This window comes from Salarias fasciatus, chromosome 4 (assembly GCF_902148845.1).
Source record: "Salarias fasciatus chromosome 4, fSalaFa1.1, whole genome shotgun sequence".
Classification (NCBI taxonomy): Eukaryota; Metazoa; Chordata; class Actinopteri; order Blenniiformes; family Blenniidae; genus Salarias; species Salarias fasciatus.
Window position 1 is genome coordinate 4,442,931 of NC_043748.1, and position 17,512 is coordinate 4,460,442.

General features: G+C 42.9%; 2 protein-coding genes across 2 annotated transcripts; one reads left to right on the forward strand and one right to left on the reverse strand.

The window, feature by feature from the left end:
• The first annotated feature begins 1,155 nt into the window (after nt 1-1,155).
• On the forward strand, nt 1,156-13,944 carry zc3h7a (zinc finger CCCH-type containing 7A). Its single transcript, XM_030090127.1, has 23 exons — nt 1,156-1,262; nt 3,546-3,651; nt 5,696-5,735; nt 5,832-6,035; nt 7,470-7,628; nt 7,806-7,886; nt 8,125-8,178; nt 8,261-8,300; nt 8,370-8,707; nt 8,803-9,052; nt 9,146-9,174; nt 9,259-9,406; nt 9,495-9,653; nt 9,813-10,018; nt 11,040-11,140; nt 11,269-11,450; nt 11,534-11,604; nt 12,084-12,217; nt 12,291-12,396; nt 12,477-12,585; nt 12,670-12,803; nt 12,939-13,102; nt 13,195-13,944. Exons 2-23 carry the CDS (start codon nt 3,584-3,586, stop codon nt 13,382-13,384), a joined length of 2,967 nt encoding a protein of 988 aa, XP_029945987.1. The 5' UTR covers nt 1,156-1,262; nt 3,546-3,583; the 3' UTR covers nt 13,385-13,944.
• Nucleotides 13,945-14,544: 600 nt separating this feature from the next.
• Nucleotides 14,545-15,760, reverse strand: rmi2 (RecQ mediated genome instability 2). Its single transcript, XM_030090148.1, has 2 exons — nt 15,475-15,760; nt 14,545-14,828 (listed from the first exon to the last, which is right to left on the reverse strand). The coding sequence occupies exons 1-2, from the start codon at nt 15,758-15,760 to the stop codon at nt 14,677-14,679; spliced, it is 438 nt and encodes a 145-aa protein (XP_029946008.1). The 3' UTR covers nt 14,545-14,676.
• Nucleotides 15,761-17,512: the final 1,752 nt, after the last annotated feature.

The following is a 17,512-nucleotide window of genomic DNA, read 5'->3' on the forward strand; positions in this document are numbered from 1 at the left end:
TGCATTATGCGATGTTGGGTACAATTAAAAAACAAGTACATATAGATCTCATACTTTGGAAGCTTTAACCCTTTATAGGTCTCCCATTTCAATACAAGCATTTCCATCCTGAGGAGGAAGTTTTGATTCTAAACTCAATAACAGCTCTGACATATTTTAACTGCAAATCCCTCAAACTGTAGATCTAATCTTAGATCTCTCACATGTTGAATGACTCCAAGAACATTGAACAGCTCTGACAAATGCCAGAATTCCAGGAGTTCTCATCTCAGTGTTTATTGCAGCTCATCATTGTGTGAGATTGGAAGAAGCATGAAGAAATGTGGGAGTTAGTATATAGGGTCACTTATGAAAAAAAGGGTTAAGCTCACATATAAGTTTCATTAGCCTCCCTTAAATAAGCTAATTTCATTCCATTTCAAATAAATGAAGTGGCAGAATTAATTTAAGTTTATTGTTGCATTTGTTTTTATGTCCATTTGTAAATTTGTTGATATAAACAGCCCATGATGATAAATGTCTTCTGCTTGCTGTGAACTGACCTTGAAGTTTGGAGTTTCCAGTAGCTAATTTGATAAGGTAATGAAGATAAGCTATTATTCAGAATTAACACTGATCATTGGATGGCGGTGGCTTGCAGCTTAATGCCATAGCTTCCAGTGACTTGCCTGAAAAAGATACTCAGACTAATCAAATCAAATAAAATTTAAAAAATCATCTCAATGTTGATGGAAAAATCATGAAAGCGTCTGCTCTGTTTATATGAGCTTTTATGAGATAATTTGTGAAGCTTAAAAAACTGCACAGTGAGGCATTGGGATAAACAACTGTAAACATATCGCCATATGATACAATTCTTTCTTATGTGGCATTTTTCACTTTTTCACTATTTTTTTGGTTGTCACGTCTTGTAGATTTGCACAATCAGAGGACCAGCTCTCCAATTTTGTTGTAAATTTTGTCTGCAAAATATGCAAAGAAAATCTATCTATCTATCTATGTATCTATCTATCTATCTATCTATCTATCTATCTATCTATCTATCTATCTATCTATCTATCTATCCTTTTCAACCATGCAGTGTCACGTTCCTGCCGTTGGGGGGCGACGTGAGCCGACATGCGTGGATTCTCGCGCCCTTTACGTCACAGCCGAAGAAGACAGAAGAAAGGGCGGCCTTCAGCGAGCTAACTTGTTTTAGCCGGAACGGAAAATCACTTTCCCTCCATTTAGATCCCCGACGGGAATAAAGACACATTCATGTAAGTGTTGTCCAGTAATGTCTGTGATATTTACCCGCTCTCCGCCACAGGTGTTCTCCTCGCTTTTGTTTCGCGTTGAGGAAGTAGTTTAACTTGGACATGCCTGTGCTTTGTTAGGCTACTTCCTACAAACTTGGACGGATAGCGTCACGCTTCGGCTCGAGTTCCCGTCTTTCCTTCGCCTGGAGAATAAGCTGCTTTTCAGCCAGTTCGCATCATGTCGTGGTGCCTTCTTCCCAGACTGTCCGAGTCGGGGATGTTGGCCGGCGGGTGAAGACCGCTGAGCGTAGTCGGTGGTCCCTGGCCGCGGGTGCTACACGTGTGCTAACTCCAGTGCATCCATTGTCGGACAAGTTGCTACACGACTCTCTCCCGCTGATATTAAACTTAACTTTAATATTTAATCCTTCACATACCTCTTGTTGTATATAGGAACACGCGAGCTCCATACATTGAGACTGTAAACATTAGCCTTCTGAGACATTTCTTTCAACTTGTGCTGACAACATCGAGCTAACATCACTCTTGTCTCAGATCTTACGCTGATTAGCAACCAGAACAGAAAAATACATAGTAAATAAAATATTCATATATCTGAAACTAGTTAAGTTTTGTTTATTTTGTTTAGAGTGCTGAAATGATCATATTCATCTGAAGCCGCGATGACCATCATGATCTGTGCCTCAGTTCGACCCGTTTCGCCTTAAACATGCGGAAAATATGTTGAAATCAAACCAGACACAATGAGAAAGTATGTCGGTGATGTGTGAAGCTGCTGTCCGATAATGGACCTCTAGCTTTCGTATGCTAAGTTTATTTATCTCCTTATCTGTCCATCAATTTCCCACCGCTTGAGAAGTGTGCGTTACGACGCTGTGCTGTCATTTTTCTAACGAAAAGTAAATAGATTTTAAGAATGTTATAGCTCTCACGATGTCAATAAAATGTTCAGCCCTGATATTTCCGGAACTGTTCGTGTGTCGTCATTACTAAATACGGAAGATGGATAGAAGCAGGATGAAGCTTCTGAAGACTTTCTGTCATATGACTTTTGCTCAGCAAGCTGCTGCCGGGTCAGAATAAAACAATCTGCTTTTTCATCTTTGACCAATCAATGAAATCCCACTAAGGAAGTGCATTGTTAGGTAGCTAGATCTGTATGATTTCACAAGTACTGTCAATGGCATCAATCGGTCATGTTTAGGTTTATCTAAAGAAAATATAGGTTGAAAACCCCCAGAGCTGTTTAACTGTCCAAATTTATCAAGACATATCACAACACTTGCATTATTTTCCTCATCTGTGTTACCTTTCTCTCTCTTTAAAGGTAAATATAAACCTTTATCTAAGGTCATTTGTGCAGGTCATAGTACACTTTTTTATTGGATGCAGCTCTATACAAATAGAGCTCGATATAAATTGAATTCAGGTCACATTTTCCAGCAGGTCTTAAAGTTGAGATTGTTTTTTTCATAGTAAATTGTAATTGAAGGAAACATTTTTCAAAAATGATTTAAAAGTTAAAATGAGTTCATTTTTATCTGCACTCTTAAATCTGTACTGTCTACATGACTACCAGACCAGATTAAACTAACTGGCCAGTAATACTTTATTAATCTCCTTAGGGAAATTCCTTTTGTTTTATTTACCCATCCTATTTCAAGAATGCGGTGGGCAACTATATCAACGCGGTCCAGGGAGCTGATGGGGGTTAACAGTTATGCACAGAGACCCACAGTGGGTTACCTCTCCACTGTGGGATTCTTACCAGTGAACTCTCTATCCTGAGGCCACCGCTGCCCCATTGTGTATTCTATAGCCTGAAGTCACTCTTTAACACAGTCACCGTAAACCTTTAGTACATTTGTGATCATTGACATCAAATCGAAATGTGTATTGAAAAGTTCAGAGATTTTGCTTCTTCACACTCCAGGTTGTTACGGATCTCTTTACCGTCTCGTATAATTCTGCACACTGATTTGGCTATTCATTTGCCTGTGTCCTATAAACAGGCACGGACATATATGGATCCCAGTCACACCAATATGTATATATTTGTGAATCATTAAGCCTGTTTTATTCATTTTTTGGGGCTCATTTGATGGCGCCAGATGTTGTCTTAATTTCCCATACGCTGTATAAATAACTTTTTGAAAGACCTTCAGTGAAAAGATTTAACCTCTGGTTAAACAGTTGAGCAGTCCACATGTGTCACCTTTGCACTGTTAATGTGTCGTTGCTATTTATTATGATTTTAAGTGCTGATGAAGTGTATGTTTTCAGGTGCTGACTGGGGTGAGAAGACATTGAAAAAGGCAAACATGTCCGGACCGTGTCAGGACAGAAGGACTCGCTGGCACGAGATTCAGAAAGGCCTACAGTTCATCCAGTAGGTGTTGTTCAGATCATTTCTTGCTCAAGTAGGACGCACTCACAAAATGTGTCATGAATATTTCATCCATGTTTGGCACACGCTGTCATTCCCGCAAACGTTTCTCCCTCGAGGTGCGATTCATTAATCAATTAGCCAATTAAGGGGAACTGACAGCCGATGATCAGTTTGTGTTGTTCCAGTTGTTCGTATCACATCAAGTGTAACAGAACACACCGACCGAATAACGGAAAACATCAGTGTAGTCTGCTAAAGATAAAATCGCACTATTTACTCAGTCATACGTCATTGTCTTGATCAAAAACCTGAAATTTTAGGGATTTATTAGTAATGACGGTAACCATTAGTGTGAGTCTTGTCTTTGAAGAGCAGGAGAATAAAACCTGAGCCCGACCTGCTAATGAACCCCTTTCAAAATTATCCATCCCCTGCTGATGGGATTTGGCATGATTACTTGTCATTGGCCATTTATGATATCTAGAAAATTAAAAAAAAAACTGCAAGTTCTGTTTCTCTGTGCACAGAGACAAAGCTTTGTGCACGGACACAAGGACTTCAGTGACTTCTCAGAAGAATTAAAAACACAATAAGGTTGAGAGCTTAACAGACATTGAATGATAAAGGTATCAATTAAAAAAACTAACTGGTTTTATGGTGTTTGTGCAGCATTTACCTCAATATGTCATGATATCAATTAGCAGGAGGTGTAATAAAAGAAATACTGTATTATCTGCATCTGTTTTATTCAATCTAACATACAATGTCTTTCAAAGAGACATTGTTTAGACAAGCTGCGCGTCGGTGAGACAGCTGCCTACTGTTCTGACGTCAGTTCAGTTTTTAATGTGGCATATGTGTGCTTTGCATTAGTGGATCAGGCAGATTTGTGGTTTGTCCGCATGTTGTTGCCAAGCCCTGCCAGCCAGCTCAGAGTTGCGTTTCATCTAATATGACAAGAGCCTTTATTGTGAAAAGAAAAGTGATGCTTATGATACTGCAATGCTGTGTCATGTTGTTGTAAGTTGTCATAGATGAGTAGGGAGTCTGTTACTCAAATTATGTGTTGGTGTAGCATTTGAACCTAAACAACTCTGAAAGAGAGGCTCAAACTGAAAGAAATGCGAGTTAAGAAATAAGTTTTAGTGGATCTTGTGACCTTTTTGGCGCTGTCTGCCCTTTGTAGTCGTACACAGTGCCGCTCAGCTTGTTTCAGTTTAAGTGTGACCATCTAAAGTGTATTTTCATGGTTCAGTGTGCATGATAGGAAATACAACTTTACATGGCAGGAAATAGCTGAGCTGGAAAGCTGCATAACAAAAACTATTTTCATAACATTTCGCTGAATGACCCCATCATATGATTGACTTTTGATCATTCTTTTCATTTATTACAGTGAATCTTTGGGGAAACTTGGCTCGCTTAAAACAGCATCAGTCTCACATAGAAGTGTGTTGAGAGTGAGACTAACTTAGTTAGTTTCAGATTGAAAATGTGGCCAGTGTTGAGTTTTTAGAGGTTTCGTAGAGGAATTAGTTTGACTAAAACAGTTGGCGCCTGCACACACAACTTCTCAGAACAATTTAAGTCACATTCCAGGTAAATTATATCAAAATCACAATAGAAAAACACAAACATATCAGTGTTATACAAATAAAATTATTTATTTTAGGAATGATACCTTTTTTATAGTGGCTTTGAAAAAAACAGACATGTTTAGACAGATGATCATAGTTGGTATGAAAACCTAAAATTAGAAACAGAACAACAAGAAAGTGATGCATCAGTAGAAATGCAGCAAAATAAAGTCGACTGAAGGCAAATCTCCAAATCATATCATGGATAATTCATTACTATTGAATCAGTTCAATGAGGAGCATCTTCGGTGTCTGTATTGATGTTTGTTTTTGCAAGTTTAGCTGCATGTGTAACACAGAGAGAAGGCTATTAAAGACAGCTAATACTGTGTTCTTTTTTTTTGCAAAATGTTTTCATTTAGCTGAAAATGTAACAGTTTGTAACTTTGCACTTCATTTGCTTTCAGATCAACCCTTCCATTCCCTGGAAGTCAAGATCAATACGAGGTAAGCCACACTAACTTAAAATTTTTTTTTCTTTTTTAATGGAAATTTGCCTGTGTGGGTTTGTTTTAAGCAGATTTGCTTCTGTTGAATTTGCAGGTGTTCATGAAGGACCTCGTGTGGAATCTGTTTGGAGAGGGAAATGACGTGTTTAAAGAAGGAGATTGGACAAAAGCCATTGAGATGTACACCGAAGCCCTGAGCATAGCAGAGTACGCTGACTCCGAAGAAATCTGTGTTCCAACAGGTTTGCTGGAAAAGCTGTATGCAAATCGAGCCGCGGCATACTTAAATATTGTCCCGGTGAGTAGACGGTGACAAGCTTTGAATTTCCTCTTCCATCACAGTAAAGACACGCAGGCAGGGTGCCTTTCCCAGTAAATCTTTTTTTCTATAGAGCAAAGTCCTGAGTATATACTCAGATATTTTAAATGAACGGCATCTGACTAGAAAGAGGTCTGGACTGACTCCTGACATGTACTGTGCGCTTTGGTCCAAGCTGAATGGCTTCGACCTGATTCAGGAGAAAATAATGATGATCAACAAATAATCAAATCTGACGCAGGACCCTTGATATCTTTGTATCCAAAAGCAGCAGAGCTTGGCCCATCAGCCCTGTTATTCTGGTTCATTTGTATTGAGAAGGCTCCTCAGTGTAACCAAGAGGTCTTTGTGTTTGTTTGTTTTTTGTTTTTTTTTTTTAACACCCCCTCATTGTCCTCGCTGCATCAGACATTGCTTTTCCGGGAGTCGTGCTGCGTCTGGCCCCCGAGGCAACGTTAACTATTACCTTGTTCTGCAGCGGCTTGCTGCCGGCAGGTTTTCTAATGGATGTACATTAGTTCAGGGAAATGTCAAGACTGAGACGGCCGACATGTGGCCTGTGTGTGTTTTTTGTTTGTTTTATTTTTGTATCGATGCTTAATTTGCATTGGGTCTTCACCCCTTCGGGAGCCGTGCGGCATTAGCGGAGGCCGCGCCGCCGTCCGCAGAAGGTCTTTGACGTCCCACTTTGACACGACGCTCATTTCCAGTTTGACGGTGTTGTTTGGCCCGAGGACAGGCAGCTATTTTATTTGACATGATGAGGTGCGGCCGACTTTTGTAATAAGAATGTTTCCTTCTTTGACACTTAGTGCATGCTTTCGAAGAATTTATCACATTATGATTGTTCTTGTAGGGTGATGTACATGTAATATCTATCTCTTTTTGGGGAGTTTGATAGCTGAGAATGAAGTTATCCTGGTTTCTTTGTTGGTGTTCTTGCTTGTCAGCTGCTGGTTTTTGGTTTAAGCGTTGGTGAAAGGGCCTACTTAAACATTTTCAGAACTTTTAAACAGGAGTTTAGGGATTTCCCTAAAAGGCTGTTTGAGTTTGTTGTAATCTGTGTGAATGATTAATGTCTGAAGTTTATCTGTTAACTGTAGCTCATTGTTTCATAAAGTCAAGCATCAATAATCGGATTTGTATGTAATACTCCAGATGTCAAGGTTCTGTTAAATTAGTTAAGACACTGATCCAGTAAAGTTCTCAGTCCTCCACCTTCCGTCTCTGTGCACTGACTGGTGTTATAAGGCAGTAAAACTTCCTGCTGCCTTCCAGGAGGCCACACCCATACCTGTCTCAACTCACTGAACACGTAAAGCCGATCTATGATCACAGGTTCTTTGTCCCGCGTTCACCGGCGCGCTCTGGTCATAAACGCCGCTTTTTCAACGCCGTTTAATTTCCCCACAGGGACTGTATGACCAAGCACTTGAAGACTGTGAAAAAGCCCTCCATTTGAATGAGGGGAACTACAAAGCACTGTATAGAAAAGCAAAAGCCTTGAAAGAGTTGGGGAGACATCAAGAGGCCTACGAGGCTGTCGCCAAATGCTCTCTCGCAGTGCCTCAGGTGACCTTTGACACCTCTTCATACTGTACTGTCAACGTGGAACAAAAAAAAAGCTAATTGATCATCCAGCCCAACACATGCAATGTCACACACATAATGAGTGGAAACATTAAAATAATCAGATTTTCTACCATTCGAGCCTTTACTATGTTAACTTCTAGATTTGTGTTTCTGTAGGATCCCAGTGTCACACAGCTGACTCAGGACATTGCCAAAATTTTAGGGTTGAAAATCCGTAAAGCTTATGTGAGAAGTAAGGTATGTGGGCTTTTTGTTAAGTTGCTTAACTGTGATGTTTTTCCAAGAACCTTGAATTATGAGGTTGAATGATGCTAAAAGAATAAAACTTTAGGTTTATCTGATAACATTTTAAGGAATTCAAAGCACAGTTGGTTTAAACGTCACTTACGAATAATCCGAGTGTGATTAATGTCTATAAGGTTGGTTGTGACACATAATTAACTGGAAATGACCACTATTTATTTTTTTGCCACAGCCTGCCTTGAATGTTTTACGAGCATCAAGTTATCCCGATGCGCCGTGCGATAAAGTAAGCAGCGTCCGCCGGCCGTCACTCACAATGTGTCAACTGGAAGAATTTCTGTGACCACTTTCTCTTTGTTGCTTTCTAGTTTTCTCTCGGTCCGGCCTCGGTAAAAGAAATAGACGTTGGTGAGTTTCAGTTTTTGGAGAAGCTTGAACTTGCTTGTGAAGCGGTGCTAACTTGGCTCCTTGGTGCAGATGTGCCTCCGCTGACCCTGGACAGCGTTTTGGCTCCGGGCCCGTCTCCGGTGCAGGCCCCGGCGGCCGCGTCCTCGCCGCTGAGCGACGTGGCGGTGGACGAGCTCTCCCCCAACAGCATCTCGTCGGTGACCCTGTCCGAGCCCCCGGGCTTCGAGTCCGTCCCGCTGCCGGCGCCCGTGCCCATCGCCGCCCCCCTCCCCGCGCTCGCCTTCGCAAACGGGTGCCGCACCAGCAAGCCTTGCAGCATCCTGGACACCACTCCGGACTTCGACGCGGACATCATCGGGGACGATCTGGACGACCTGCTCGACCAGGCCGGCCCCGAATCCAACATGGTGAGCGGAGAGAGCGAGAGCGGCGGGAACCGCCGAGCGAGCGCGAAAGACAAGACGTCTGAAACCCCGGTGGGGCTCCGTCTCTCTCCCGGCAGGTTATTCCCACCGTCAAGGGGCCGCTCCCGCTGCCGACGAGCATCGCCCCGGGCAGTTCCATGTCGAGTCCATTCCTGATGCCCTCCCACATCAGCCCGTTCCTCCACGGCAGCGTTCAGCCGTGCACGGTCAATCTGCCGCCGCTGTATCACCAGCTGGGCTCCAGCACGCTTTTTGGTATGGACGCCTTTGACACGCTTCCACCGCTGGACTCCCTCGACAGTCTCAACCTGTCAGACTATAAAACAGGTGCGTTTGTGCTCTTCTTCACATAACGAATATGTAGTTTTACTTTCAAATCACTATGACAATGATTAATCACGGCTTCTGTCAAAATTTCAGATTTTCCAGCTAGTCCGTTCATTCCACAGGTAATTCTTGTTTGATAAAAGACTAAATATCCCATCAGCACTATGTCCCAGTCTCAAAGTGTGTTCTTTTTTAATTTAATGCAGCTCAATAATAATAATGAAGCCCCGATGGGAATGGCTGTGGGTATGCCCGACGTGAAGGGCCTCCCTGCTGCTGTGGATTTAGCGAAAAACCCCTTGGCTGAAACACACGAGTTCAAACAAGCCTGCTCCATGTGCTACGTCCGAACCGGTGAGAACGCAGACCTCTGCAGAGGTTTGATTTGGTCAGTGTCTTTCAGGAGATGGAGGTAGGAACGTGTGTTTTCGTCTTCCCACAGGGCCTGGAGTGTTGGATTACGCACTTCACACTGAAGAGCATAAATGCAAAAAGGATGTATTACTTGGCAGAATCAAGCAGTCGCCGGACAAAACGTGGAAGCTCATTCGGCCCAGACCAACAAAAACCCAATATGTTGGACCTTATTACATTTGCAAAGGTTTGTAATCACCTCCTTGCATGTTGAACCAATTGTCTTAATGTACTCAAATGTACAGTTTTTATTTAAATTACTTTGCTATCCGTATTGTCTCACTGTCCTCTTTGCTTCGAGTGGCGTCTGCTCGCATTAAACAAAAGGTGACGTTGCCTGTTTCAGAGGTGGCTGTTGGGAAAGAGTGCCTGTACCCTGGCCACTGCACATTTGCATACTGCCAGGAAGAGATTGATGTTTGGACGATGGAGCGGAAAGGGTTTATCTCCAGAGAGCTGCTCTTTGACCCTTTTGGGCCAAACTCTAATGTCAGGTTGACTGTTCCCAAGATCCTACAGGAGCATCAAGGGATATTCATGTTTCTATGTGGGGTGAGTGTTTTGGTTCCTGAAAGAAGCTGTGGGACGGTGAATTCTTTCGTGCATGTGCTGTAAAAACAAAAACAACCTCTATATTGTTGAGCCAAGTTTCATTTTCATGTTAAGAAATCAGCTGTAGTGAATCCCTCTAAATAGTTTCTACCTGAAATGTCTGATCTATAAACACAAGCATAGTTCTCGGTGGCTTCTTTCAGTGATGCATTATCGGGACCTTAACTGCTTTCAGTTTCACCCCTCATCAGATCACTGGATCCTAATCTGGTTGAAGCGTCACGTCTTTACCTCCAAAAAGCTCTTTGTCCATTTAAGATTGTTGTTCAGACAGTTGAGGAAACGCAAGATTTGATTCAGATCTGTCGGAGTGCGGTCGCTTGCGTACTCACTCGTAGCGTGAGCTGCTTCAGATGCTTCAGCCTGGGGGCGGCAAGCGTTTTTCAGAATAATGGAGGAAATCCCCTGCGATTCCTCAAACTTACTGCTGTTCCTAATTTGTCCACTGGGGACAGTGGTGGTTCTGTTTGAATAGATGATCCAACCGATTTCAAGAGATCAGGAACATGTCACAGATAGCTAGCTATCTCCAGAGATCATACTTTGACGCTGTAAAGATTAAGAGAAAGACGGAGCCTCCTATCGGTCCCTCCCCTTTTAGATTCAATTGAGCTGTTGGTGACCTTTGGCCAAAAATGACTTCAACACCTCTGCCCCACATCAGAGCGACTTCCTCTGAGCTTTTTATACGTCGTCAATATCTGCCGCCTGTTGTGTTGGAGCGATGCCTGTCACTAGCTTTAAAAATAAATAAATAAATTTAAAAAATGCAAGTTGAGAAAGTTGCCAGCGTTGCTTTATGTTGTGTGTTTAAAGAGTCAGTAGAAGTTGAGCACAGTACAGTAACTGTCTGAACTGTGTGATGTGTGTAATATGAAAGGCACTCGGTGTAAAAACAAGAGCAGCAGTGTCGGCTGTGATCTGCCTCTGACTCCGCTGTGCCATTTTGTTTGTTTTGCAGGTGTGCTTTGACCATAAACCCAGAATAATCAGCAAAACCAACAAAGATGACGCTTCACTTTGTTCCCATCCTGTGACAAAGCATGACTTTGAAGTTCATAAGTAAGTCCCTATCAAAAGTGTTTGGAAATGTTTTATTCCCTCCAAAAAAAAAACCCAACATAATTTGTAAAGGAAAGGAAGAGAGGAGAAGAAATTGTGGGTATTTACGGGTCTGTTTTGTGGTTTAGGTGCCTGGTACACATTTTGAAGGAGAAGACTGTGCGCTATTCCAAAATCCGACCGTTGAGTCCGCACAGTCAGCTGGACCTCTGTCGCCATGAAGTCCGCTACGGCTGCGTAAGAGAGGACGACTGCTTCTACGCCCACAGCCTCATCGAGCTCAAGGTCTGGATGATGCAGCATGAACTCGGTAAGGCCGCACTTCAGAGCGGAACCGCGCCGGACTCTTTCAGTTCCTTCATAATTTTGTTGTATTGGTCCCCCATTACACAGGTATCACTCATGAAAGTATTGTTCAGGAGGCGAAGAGGTTTTGGAACACAGATTCATTTCAGGGACCTCAGGTGAGACCGATGTCTTTCTCACAACCTCCTCCCATATTAGGGTGGATTCACATCAAACTAATGTTAAGTCTTGTATCTTTTAGAAAAGGAATAAGCTGATGAAGCTAACAAGTGACCAATGTTTGTAGTTTATTACAGTTTTAAATGTGACTGTGTTAAATCTGTAAAGATGCACATCTCCGTTTCCTGTTTTGAGAACCACAGACTGAGCAGTCTTGTTTAAATATTCCAAATTGCGTGAATGAACTGAGGTTGGAAAGTGTTTGAAGTCGTTGCAGATGTTATCTCAGCTCATCTTATTAATCTGTTTTGATAATCAGGTGATTTTATGCAGAGTGCTGGTGCCAGCGAATCACACCGATAGATATGATCAGGTTCTTAATAGTATTGAAGTTCAGGTGTGCTGTGAAAAATGTCTTCCCCCTTGGGGGTCTGTGAAAGATAAAAGCCGAGAGTAACCCTTCAGTTATCGTCTGCAGCTCTCCACTGCACAGAGACGGTTCGGCCCCCCGAACCTGAAGATGATGTTTGTTTGTGGCCAATGCTGGAGAAACGGCCAGCTCAGTGAAGCTGACAAAAACAAGAAGTATTGTTCCGCCAAGGCGAGACACACGTGAGTACTCGGAGGGTTTTCTCGGTCACAGAATGACGAAAGGGCTCCTCACTGAAAGCCGGTTGTGTCTCAGGTGGGCCAAAGACAGGCGGGTGGTGCTTGTAAGCTCCCATGAGAGGAAAAAATGGACAACAGTAAGGCCTCTTCCAACCAAAAAGCCCATCCCATCTCAGTTTGAGGTACGGAAGCCCACCCAGTGTTTTTAACCACTAAACGCCTCCTGTTGAAGCTCACTGAAATATTTTTCTAATTTTCTTAGATTTGCATGCATGTGACAGCTGGCAAGAAGTGCCAGTACGTCGGGGTTTGCACATTTGCTCACAGCGCAGAAGAAAGAGACCTTTGGACCTACATGAAGGAAAACAACAGTGAGTTTTGGGGATCTTTACTGAGTTGACGGTGACCTCTGTGTGCTGCTGCTGCTGCGGCGCTCACCCCGCCCCTGCCTTCAGTTCCAGATATGGATCAGCTTTACGAGCAGTGGCTGCTGTCCCAGAAGCCCGGCTGGGGCGAGGAGACCTCCAGTAACTCCGTCAGGGAGAACGGGAGGCAGATCCACATGCCCACCGACTACGCTGAAGAAGTGGTGAGTCGACAGGCCGCCAGACTCATCCCACCACAGCTTATTCGTTGAGGCGTCTGCCGGTGCAGAAAAAAACCCCGTTCGAGCGAATGTCTGTCGGAAACAGATGGCCCTAAATCTGATTCCTCTCCTTTGCAGGCTGGCAATCATTGTTGGCTGTGTGGTAAAAACTGCAACAGCGAGAAGCAGTGGCAGCAGCATATAACCTCAGAGAAACACAAAGACCGGGTTTTTAACTCCGAGGACGATCAGAACTGCTGGCAATACCGGTTTCCCACGGGCACTTTCAAAGTTTGCGAGAGGTGAGTTGATGCGACGACGACGCCGGGTGGGGGGGAACACCGGACCGGCGGTTCAGCGAGGGGCCTGACGTGCGGTGGTGTTGTTCCGACAGGTTCCTAAAAGGCACGTGCACAGAGGACGACCTGTGCAAGCTGGCTCACGGAGCGCAGGAGCTGAAAGAGTGGATGGAGCGCAGGGAATTCCTTTTGTTGAAACTCGCCAAAGCCAGAAAAGATCATCTTATAGCACCAAATGACAATGACTTTGGAAAATACAGTTTTCTGCTTAAAGACATTAAATAATGACGTGATGACAGTACTCGTGCTTACTTGCAAGTGATCCAGTATTCAAACGGTCGTGAGTCAGGTTGTCCTTGGGGGAGGGGGGGGGCCGCTGAAGTGCACAGGCCTGATCGCGGCGTGATTTTTTTTTACAGGAGGGGCGTTCAGGACCGGCCCTCCAAAACTGGTGGCTGGGTGTCTCTGAGCAGAGCTGCTGGAGTGTTATCAATATTAGCGAATCCTGAGTGGGAGACACCTGCAGCTTTGCTATGCACCGATTCAGTAGATGAAACCTGAAAGTGGTGGCGATAAAAAGCATGTGTAAACCATGATCACAAACAAGTTCAAATACTTAAAACAGTTGACTTTGGAAAAAAATAAATAAATCTAAGTAATTTCTTTTTCATGGGCAGATTGTGTATGATGACCATTGCTGTTTTCAGTGTGAATTAAACGTTCAGTTGACATTCTCTTTATTTTAATCAGTCAAAATAGGTCATTTTCACTTTTCCATTTATCTAATAGTGTTACCAGTGTAATGGCACAACACCAAAATAAAGCATTGTTTTCTAATCTGCAAACTTCTGTCTTTCATTGAACTGGAACATGTCTGATGAATCCCGCAGCTAACTGAGAACAGGATCTGTCACCGAAAAACAGACGGACAGCCACTCGTACACTCTCACACCTGGGGGTAATTTAAGAGTTCCAGATTCTTCTGTGTCGTTGAACACCTGTTTCCAAACAGGTCAAACACACACTTTAAATCCGACTGGATGCTCAACCAGCGCTTCTTCAGATTTTAGCTGAAGTACAGGAGGGAAAATGTCCTGTGACAAATGATGCTGTAATTCATTACACTACTCTTGGCATGCGCAATATAAGATTACTCTTGTTTCAAGTGTAAACAAAGAGCTGCTGGTATGCAGTTTGTCCTCTTCTGTAAGAATTCCCTGTTGTCATTTCAAACATAACTTACCGTATAAAGTCCAGGCTGCATGTTCATAGCTCATCTGGATGGTTTTTTTTTTTTTTTTTTTGGTGCTGAACATGAGTTTCTTTAAATGCCGCTATCGTTCAGATCCCAGAGCATCTTCATCCCAATAATATAGCTGAAGTTAGAGCAAATCAGACTGACACACGTCACAAAAATACTGTCTCATTGGCATACAAAAGGGAGTTTATTGTATCAAAACTATTACAAATAAATATATTGTGCACAAAAACAAAGTGTCTCTCTTAGATCCCTCATGGAGCTGACATGTTGGACAAAGTGGCGTTGAGGCCCTTGTAGGGAGTTTCTTCTTCTTCACTCAGGCCAGCACGTGCTGCAGGTCCTCCACCTCCAGCTTCCACATGCGTCTGTGAAGAGCGGCGAGCTCCGAGAGGTCGGCCATCTTCACGGCACGGATGACTGGCTCCGGGGAGACGGCCTGGATGACGCCCATCACCATGACATATTTCCCTGGGAAAACAGCAGCAGGCGGCCCGACTGGTCACTGACAGCAGGTCCAAGAGAACAAGCATGTCAAGAGATGCAGCAGTTAGGAGACAGACATCAAAATATTATTGTGTGGGTAGAAATGTTTAGCTTTTTTCAGTGATTCTCTCTGCAGGATGTAAGAAATGATGCAATCAACCAACCGATAATCTCATAAATTCTATGAATTCCCAAACAGTGCAGTAAGAGAAGTGATCCTTAGAAATTAAATGAAAAAGCAAAAGAATTTTGTATTGAAGTGAGTTTTTGCAGAACAGTTAATGATTAGCTTGAAATGTTTTTAGTTGCTTTTGAACAATTGTGCATTGTTAACATATTATGCTTTGTTTCTTTGGCACATTAAAAACAGCTTTATAAACCATATTTATTGATCACTTAAAGGCATTAAAATTTGTGTTTGTGAATTATTAAAGTTAGCATTAATAACAGAACTGGATATACAGTATATCAGGGGTGTAGTACTTCAAACTACAAACCGAAAGGAACCCAGCCAGTTCGAACAGGGGATTTTCTGTTGTGAGGTAAGAATGCAAATCACTTCACCAATATGCAAATGAGCTGACATCGCGTTGAAAAACAGAGTCCCTTTGCCCCGCTGGCTATTCTTCACCTGGAGACAGGCAGGGCTTCCCTCTGGGCACGCTGCCGACGCCCTGCACCGTGAAGGTTCCGGTCTCGTCCATGAGAAGCACGCTGTCCGCGTGCAGCTGCACCTCCATCACGGTCCCCTGCATCCACACCAGCGACACCGGCAGGGAGCGGCCTCCGGCCAGCCTCAGCACGCAGCCCTCCCCGCTGCTCGGACCTCGGTTCCCCGCCGCCCTCAGCTGGCCCGACAGCACCTTCACGGGAGGGGGGCGCTTCTTCTCCACCTCCGAGCTCCCCGCTTCCGACATGACGTACGCGTCTCAGGCTTGAAACTTTTCCCGCGAAACGCCCCGCGTTAACCGGAAATGACGCAGTTTTTTGTCGTCAGCATGTTTTTCTTTCTTTTTTTTTTTCACTTTTCGCCTTATCACTAAATTATTCAGCTACATCGTTTACACTGTACCAGAATGTGGTTTAATTTTGTTATTTGTTTTTCCCTTATCTCACAATTACGGTATACATTATTAAAAACATTTAGTTATTAAAGAACTCCTGTGGAGCTTATGGACTGTTTCTCAAAGTGAGGGGAGCTAGGGTTAGGACATTTATGGATCCTTTATGATTCCCTCTCAGAATTTAAAAGAGAAAAAGCTATTTTTTGGGTTAAAATTTAAATAATCTAATTTTGACACAACTTATTGTAATTCAATTTACTGGAAGTGCAATGCAAAGTAAATAATAAAATGCTCCTAAAACTGTCAGTGTGACAACAGTTGCCCACTTTCTGAAGATTTACCAGAAGACATAGAGGCCTCTATCACAAGAGGAGTATTTTTTTTATTACGGTATTATTACCAATGGATATTAACAGCTGTTCATATCTTATGCTGTGAAAAAGGTGAGCAAACCCACCGCTGAACTACTCAGCTCATTGTAATCAGGCAATATTGCCTTGTATATATTTGTAGGATCTAGTTTGGTCAAATACAAACGTCATGCTTGTGGTGAAGAAGAAGCTGAATTGAACTGCAGTACATTTTAGCTGATTAATTTGACAGGGACTTTCAATCAAGCTCAGGTAAATAGTCTTTACATAAGAAGCAGGGATGATTAACTATTTATATCCTATTCAGGGTTTCGAGGCACAAGAAAATCATCCTCACTGTAGGGATAAATGTGACCAAGCATTTTTGTCACTAAGATTTATCAGCATAATGGATATCCATCTGATAAAAAATTAAACACGATGGAATTTATCCGCGACACCTCCACAGCCAGCCAGTTGAGGTGGCTCGATCACATGATTAGGATGACCCCTGGTCGTCTCCCATCAGGTTCACCAGGCACTGTCTGAATGGAGGGAGGCCCTGAGTTCGGCCCAGGGGTCACTGGAGAGATAATATCTGTGGTTTGGTTTGGGAGTGGCTGAGGGTCCTCCCAGAAGAGCAGGAGTAAGCTGGGAGACAGAGATGACTGCTTCTTTGCTGCCACTGAGGGTCCACCTGAACTAAATGGTCATGAAAATGGAAGGGATTTGGCCTGCGGGAGACAAAGAACTGACACGGTGGCCACCATTATAGTATGAAACACCAAAGTATGACTTACATATTTAACAACCATCACCTCTAAGAGCTAGTGTCTATTGTTAAAAGTAATTTGAGTTAGATTGGAAATAACCTGTTAATCTTATATCCTCTTCATGACTCCCAAATCATTAGCCCTCAGGTTTGTCCCCCTTCTGATACCAGATTGTCAAATCGACCATTTTAAACAAGATCAGCCAAACCCAAAATAATATTAGCAATTAACAATAAAATAGAACAGCTTATTTCAAAGCAATCAATAACAGCAAAACAAAGCAATGATAATTAACAAAACCACAGAGTTCAGGAAGCATTAAAACAAACAAACCCAACAATAATTGAATAGTCCTGTGGAGCAAATATTGATGTTAGAAGTGAAGTCAACAGATAATTACGTGGGTGTGCGTTCTGTATTGACTGTTACGAAGAACAGCAGCTAAATGGAAGTCTTTTTTTTTTCCGACTGGAATAGTCATC